Genomic DNA, 7865 nt, shown 5'->3' on the forward strand with positions numbered 1-7865 from the left:
TAATCAGTTTGGTTACTTTAATAGGTTATTAATTATTAAATTGCTCTTCAGTATAGAAAAAAGTCAAGTTTTAATACCCAAAATAAATTGACAACACTAGCAAATTTCATGAATTTTAAAAATTTATGGACTATAATGATGAAATCAACAAATAATTTAAACCTAAATTAAAAAACCTTAACATAAACTTATTGAATCAATTTCAGAACCTAAGGAAAGTGAAAGAAAAGTACTAAAAAAATATTTATGTAACGTTAAAAAAAGAAAAGCTAGAGATACAGAGAATTTGTATTTCAATTACGAGATTCCTTGTCAAATATCAAGATTCTTGTACACTCTAGATAAACAGAAGTTGTTCATATGATTAAGAGATTATGTCACAAAAAAATATCTGGAGATTTGAAAAAATATTTTTTTCTAAAAAATTTGAAGGGCCGGCCCGTCCTAGCCCGCGACCCTCTTAAGACTAGGTTGGGGTAGTCATTTTAAGGTCCATATAGATGGAGAGCCGGCCCACCCTAGCCCACCAAATTTAAAAGCCCGCGAAGCTTGGGCTGGGCTAGCCCGTTTTGACAGCTCTATAGATAGTAAAAATAGCACGGTATAGCCAGTTTTCGGACTGATCATTGAAAAATAGCAGTGTTTACGAAGTTAATGAAAAATAGCCACTATTTTGTTGCAACAGAGACTGGTCCAGCATAATATACTGGAGTTTGGTGCACCTGTGTATGAACTCCAACATATTATGTTGGACCGATATACTTTGCTGATTCCAGTATAATATACTAAAGACTAGAGCACCAGTGCTCCAAACTCCACTACATTATACTGGACAATTATACTTGCTGGAAATCCAGTATATTATGCTGGAGTTCTAGTGTACTTATGCTGGAACTCCATCATATTATGCTGGAATTCCAGTATACTTATCTTGGAACTCCAGTATAATATGCTGGAGTTCAAGCATACTTATGCTGGAACTCCAGTATAATATGCTGGAGTTCAAGCATACTTATGCTGGAACTCCAGTATAATATGCTGGAGTTCAAGCATACTTATGCTGGAACTCCAGTATAATATACTGACGTTTTTTTTGGGTTTTGAACAGTGTTTTCGCTCAGATTTATCTTTACATGAAAAATAGTTAAATTTCGATTACTTTTAAGATTGGGGTATTTTTGAACGACCAGTTGTAAATATGACTATTTTTGAATTTCTCCCCTATCGATATAGTTAGAATTCCAAAGCAAGAAGAGCTGAATTATCAACTCGGCCTTTGACATTTCTTTTTTAGTAAAATAATAAATTGTACTACGTAGGAATACATATAATGCTACTCTGTCTGTTTGGCCATAAAAATTTGGATTTTTTTCTTCCAAATTATCTGTTTGTTTTTAGATTTCAACCATTACTTACCATCTTGAAAAAAAATCTTCAAATCCTAAAAACTGCTCTAGAGTAATTTTTGAAGTTTTTTACTCACAAAATTACAAATTCTTTTAAAGTAAAACGAATATTAAAACACAATTTTAACTTTCAAAAACTAATTTTCATCTCATCTCCAAAAACTCATTATTTCATTTTTCAATCAAATCTATGTCCAAAAGCTAGCAAATCTATATTTGAGAAATTTCAATTTACGAAACTGTTCAAGTTTAACATGTGTTTTTGGGTGTTCAGTTACTTCTTAGGTGTTGGACTAAAAGTGATAGAATTTTGCAAACATAAAGGATCATATGTGTTAAGATGTATATATTAAGGACCAAAATAGTTATACCTATACTTTAAGGACCATCTTGATTATTTATATTTTTATTCTTAAAACATATTTCTACTTTTTGAAACACTTTTTCAGATTGCTTCTGCAAATGACGCTCACCTGAGCAGTCATCGCTTCTAACAGTCCGATCCAAGTCCAACGTTGGTGTCTCACACATTGAACTGATTTTGCCGGAACTTCCATCTCCGAGGCCAATTTGAACTGCTCATTTTTCTAGGAATAGAATCAAAGCAACCCATTCTGACATGTTTCCTTTCTGCAATGCCCACTTCATCTTTACCTTCCAAAGTTCGCAGTTTTGGAGTTAAATCCGTTAATACAAACAAGAAGCTCAATAATTTATGCTCAGTCCAAAAAATTCTCAATCTCTCTTCTCAAGGCCATCTTAAACAAGCCTTCCATCACCTTAACATCCTAACTCGCAAAGGCATTCGCTTAGACAGTAAAACTCTAGCTTCTCTCATTCAACAGTGTGCCAATTCGAAGTCATATAGAGAAGGAAAATGGATCCACTTCCATCTCAAAACCACTGGGTGGAAACACCCCACTACTTTTCTTGCCAATCATTTGATTAACATGTATGGTAAGTGCGGTCGTCATATTGAAGCACGTAACGTGTTTGATAAAATGACTACGAGAAATTTGTATTCCTGGAATAATATGCTTTCTGGCTATGCTAAGTCAGGCATGGTAAAGGCTGCTAAAAGGCTGTTTGACAAAATGCCCGAGAAAGATGTTGTTTCTTGGAATACTATGGTGATTGCTTATGCTCAGGTTGGGTACTTCAACGAGGCTCTCAAGTTTTATAGAGAATTTAGGAGGTTAGGTGTTGGGTTCAATGACTATAGCTTTGCTGGGGTTATTACTGCTTGTGTTAAGTCCAGGGATTTTTCTCTCACTGGGCAGGTTCATTCCCAAGTACTGGTCGCTGGGTTTTTGTCTAATGTAGTTCTTTCTAGTTCGATTGTTGATGCGTATGCAAAATGTGGAAAGATGAGCGATGCTAGAAGGTTGTTTGATGCAATGAGAGTAAAAGATGTTCTTGCTTGGACCACCTTGGTTTCAGGCTATTCAAGGTGTGGCGATATGGTGTCGGCCAGGGAGCTGTTTGAAGCAATGCCTGAGAAGAATCCTGTTTCTTGGACGACTTTGATTGCTGGTTATTCCCACAGTGGCATGAGCCTTCAAGCCCTTGAGTTATTTTCAAAGATGATGAAGCTTCAAGTCCAACCTGATCAGTTTACATTTAGTAGTTGCCTATCTGCTTGTGCTGATATAGCATCACTTAAGCATGGTAAGCAAGTACATGCATTCCTGGTGAATGCTGGTTTAAGACCTAATGCAATTGTTATGAGTTCTCTCATTGATATGTATTCAAAATGTGGAAATTTGGAAGTTGCAAAGAGGGTATTTGATACGATGGGCAACAAACATGATGCAGTATTTTGGAACACCATGTTGTCTGCATTAGCACAACATGGTATGGGTGAAGAGGCAATTGAACAGTTCTTTAGGATGGTGAAGTTTGGAGTGAAACCAAACAGAATCACTTTTGTCGTCCTTCTCAATGCTTGTAGTCATTCAGGGCTAGTGCAAGAAGGTCTTTCCTTTTTCGAGATGATGACTTCTAATTATAATGTTCCTCCCGATGAAGAACATTATGCATGCATAATTGACCTCTTAGGTAGAGCAGGGCGTTTTAGTGAAGTGCTAGCTCAGATAAAGAAGATGCCATGTGAACCTGATGATCGTATTTGGAATGCCGTACTTGGTGTTTGTAGGATTCATGGAAATGTAGAGTTGGGTAGGATGGCTGCCGAACTACTAATAGAGCTGGACCCACAGTCTCCTGCTGCATATTTGCTGTTGTCAAGTATTTATGGTGCACTTGGGATGTGGGAAAATGTAGAGAAAGTGAGACAGCTTATGAATGAGAGACATGTTAGGAAAGAGCAGGCTGTTAGTTGGTTAGAGATTGAGCAAAAACTGCGTCCGTCTTTTGGGTGTAGTCAGTCGAATACTTTAGAGAAAGATACACTCACGATTTTGCAACTTTTAGCTGATAAGACAGAAGAAGATAATTTATTGCATGACAGTGAAAGGTAAAATTTCTTTCCATTTTTCCCTCTCTATCACTGAAACTTATGCAAAACAAATGTGTTTATTTGACACACCTTTCGGTATTTATGGATTTTATCTAAATTTTGGTGAAATTTAAAGCAGGCAATTATTTTCTTTGGCTTGTTAACCGCTCGTACCTTTTATCTCCTGTGTGGAAATATTTGAACATTATCTAGTTGCACTTGCTTAATTTTGTTGGATGTCCTTTCCCTTTTGAATCTCTGCCATAAGAATAAGATTAGAGATCCCTGGGACAGCCTGTCCTGTATTTTTAGTTAACCTGGACGCCTCATTGTTTCTTGTTTCAAGTGAACGACAGCTTTGGGCCACTGCTCCTCTTCCACCCACTAACTTTGCGAGCAAAATCTCTTACTTAGGTGTTCTCCCTAGGCCATCCACTGTACATCAAGGGCAATTTCTCAAATCAAAACCAGTCATCTTTGTTTCCTTTGTAGTTGTCATACTGGACTAGATGTTGACATCTCATGGTTGACTTTTGTTATTAAACCTTCAAACTTGAAGAAATTCAGTTTATGCTAAATCATCAAACCATAAAAATGTGAAGCTCAAATATATTTGAATTAGCCCATACTGTGGATGCATTCAAGAATAAAAGTACCTTTTCGTGAGAATTGTCTGATTGCAAAGATGCCTCGATTGAATGATAAAATTGAGGTTTAGAAAATCTATGTCGGAAGTGAATTCCAAATTATTGCCAATAATAATACCTAATTGTTTGATTAACATTATCTGTTTTTCTCACATGCTCATCCCCTTCCAATCCTGATCGAAGCGAACTCATACGAATATTTCTGCTCACGCGTCTTCCTCTCCCTCCTGGGACAATTTGCCATCCACCTGCTTTCTTAATTTTTCTTCTGTTAACATGGCTGTCAATAGTACATGCCAAATGCATGCATTGAGCCAGCACTGATTTTAATCCAAATCTTGTCAATACAGTTTTATACATGGTGGGCTTGATGCTAGAGGTAGCAACCTTTGATGTGAACTACATGGGCCACCTTCTCAACTAGCACACACCAGAAAACAAGCCATTCTTATATGCCATTTTGGCTACCGCTGGGCTTCTTCACGATTATCACCTCTGATTTGTTGAGGAACTTAAATGATTGGTTGAAGTTAGTTCTTGTGCCAACGGCATTAAGGGCTAAGCTGCTGGTATGGGCATTGCTGACATGTTTTGCCTGGTGTGCCTGGGAAAGATTTTTGAGGTGGATTTTCCCCAGTAAGATGCCTGCCCAGAAGCAACTGAGACGTCGTGTTGCAGCAAGTCTAGAAAAGAAGTGCCATTAGTTCTTAGTTGTCATGATTGAGAACACTATAGTTTTGAACGCTGGGGATTTAGAGCCGGCTGGTGGTCAATAACTTCATTTTATTGACAATATAGCTGAAGATAGCTATGATTGCGTGCTGGATGGTATATTTGTTGTACTGAAAGATCATAACTAGAATTTTGCTGGAATTTGTCATCCCCACGCATGAAGACCCTAAGGGAAGGACCGTATATCGTAGCAACTTGCTCTCTTTTCTGTCGATAGACAAGAACTAGACAGAACAGTTGCTTTATTTGGCTACTTTAAACTGAAAAGAAACAACTGAATGTTGTTTTTCTTCTACTAAAGGAAACGAAATTCTAGCAGAAGCTTTTAGCATTATGATGTTGGTTGTTTTTCTCACTGAAGCGGCTTTCGCTGCTGCCTTCAGCATCCTTCGTAAAAAACTTTTGGTTAATTCAACATTTACAAGTTGTTGCGGTAAAGACATACCAAAAGAAGATAAAGAAATACTTGGTATAAGACAAAAAAAAAAAAAAAACAGCTGTGTGAAAACGATAAATTTATGGGCAAAATATAAAATTGGACGATCGGCTGAAGCTAATTGTATTTGCTAACCGAAAAGTATATAAAATATGTATATTTTTGGTATATAATACACATATACAAAAAGTATATAATTTATCGGCTATTATATTTTGGAGTATTAAATTATTACTATATTAGTAAGAGTATCACAATTTAATCCAAATGTCATTATCATTCTTACGTTAGAAAGAAACAAATTATATAAAATATGTCGTTCATGTTATAAATATATTATATTATGGATGTTCATTTAGTACTCTGTTGTAAATAAGCTTCCTGAAGAAGTTTATCCATATGAGACTCCACCGTAAATATGTTTATCTATTTAAGTACTCCATTGGAAATAAGCTTCCTGAAGAAGCTTATCACTTCGATACCCGGTTATGGATAAACATTACCCCCGGTAGAAGATTATCTATACCGGGTATAATAAGTTTATCCTTTCAGTACCCAGTTATGGATAAACATTACCCCCGGTAGAAGATTATCCATACCGGGTATAATAAGCTTATCCTTTCAGTACCCAGTTATGGATAAACATTACCCCCGGTAGAAGATTATCCATATCGGGTATAATAAGCTTATCCTTTCAGTACTCCGTTATGGATAAACATTGCTCTCAGTAGAAGATTATCCATATCTGGTATAGTAGCAGCTTACACAACAGCTTCCTTTTCTTCTATAAATAGAAGAGATTTCAGTTCATTATGTACATCAGTTTGAATTCGAATAATATATCAGTTTCTCTCTATACTTGTCTTTACTTTATAGTCTTTATTTTATAACACGTTATCAGCACGAGACTCTGCCATCTCGAGCAAATATTTTGAAAGTATCTGAGGTAAGAACTTTCTTTTCCTAAATAATGTCAAATCTTTCTAAACTTGAATTTGTAGCCCTGGATATATCGGGCAAAAGCTACATGTCTTGGGTGCTTGATGCTGAAATTCATCTTGATGCGATGGGTCTGGCAGACACCATCAAAGACAAAAATCAGGCATCAAACCAAGACCGTGCCAAAGCAATGATATTCCTACGCCATTACCTTGATGAGAGCCTGAAAATGGAATATCTTACTGTTAAAGATCCAGTCATACTGTGGAATAATTTGAAAGATAGATATGACCACCTGAAGATCGTCGTTCTTCCATAGACACGATATGATTGGACTCATTTAAGGCTACAAGATTTTAAATCTATCAGTGAGTATAATTCTGTTATGTTCAGAATTATTTCCCAATTGAAGTTATGTGGTGATAATATTACTGATCATGATATGTTGGAGAAAACTTTCACCACTTTTCATGCCTCGAATATGCTCCTGCAGCAGCAATATCGAGAGATGGGATTTAAAAAGTATTCTGAACTTATCTCACATCTTCTTATAGCCGAGCAACATAATGGGCTATTAATGAAAAATCATGAAAGCCGACCTACTGGTTCTTGTCCATTCCCTAAAGTGAATGAGACGAACTTCCACCAGGCTAAACGTGGAAAATGTCGTGGCCCCAGTCGTGGTCATGGTCGTGATCGGGAAAGAAACTCTAATCATGGTAATAATAATGCACCAAAGAACACTCCTCACCACCAGCAGTGGAAAAGGAAGGAACAAAAGCATGAAGCGGTGCAAGCACCAAATGCAGAAAATGCATGCTATAGATGTGGAGAAAAAGGGCACTGGTCACGTACCTGTCGTACGCCAAAGCACCTGGTTGAGCTTTATCAAGCCTCCCTAAAGAAGACAGAGAAAAATGCTGAAGCAAATTTTATTTCTGAAGATAATTTAAACTTCATGCATTTGGATAGAGACGAACACTTACGACTCAACTCTACGCACGATCTAGATTCAGGAAGAAGGTAACAACCCTAGATGTCATGTAGCCTCCTGATTATAAATGTGGCGCGCTACACATCCATAATCAAGACTCTACTAGACACGGCTCATAGACAACCCCTAGGACAGACTTGCTCTGATACCAAGTTTGTCACGACCCAAACTGAAGGGCCATGACTAGCACCCGACCACACTTGCCGAGCACCAACGTACATTTCATCTAACCTTCATTATTATCTTTTAGGGC

General features: G+C 37.0%; 1 protein-coding gene across 1 annotated transcript; it reads left to right on the plus strand.

Moving 5' to 3' along the window:
• Positions 1-1865: 1865 nt before the first annotated feature.
• LOC104236224 (pentatricopeptide repeat-containing protein At2g21090-like) lies at positions 1866-5577 on the plus strand. Its single transcript, XM_009790105.2, has 2 exons — positions 1866-3882; positions 4862-5577. The coding sequence occupies exons 1-2, from the start codon at positions 2042-2044 to the stop codon at positions 4902-4904; spliced, it is 1884 nt and encodes a 627-aa protein (XP_009788407.1). The 5' UTR covers positions 1866-2041; the 3' UTR covers positions 4905-5577.
• Positions 5578-7865: the final 2288 nt, after the last annotated feature.

Source organism: Nicotiana sylvestris, chromosome 1 (assembly GCF_000393655.2).
Source record: "Nicotiana sylvestris chromosome 1, ASM39365v2, whole genome shotgun sequence".
Taxonomy (NCBI): Eukaryota; Viridiplantae; Streptophyta; class Magnoliopsida; order Solanales; family Solanaceae; genus Nicotiana; species Nicotiana sylvestris.

Bases quoted from the DNA above. Each gene is read 5' to 3' on its own strand.
- LOC104236224 (XM_009790105.2), top strand. From the start codon at position 2,042: ATGCCCACTTCATCTTTACCTTCCAAAGTTCGCAGTTTTGGAGTTAAA. The intron at 3,883-4,861 runs GTAAAATTTCTT...TTGTCAATACAG, and splicing joins TTATTGCATGACAGTGAAAG to TTTTATACATGGTGGGCTTG.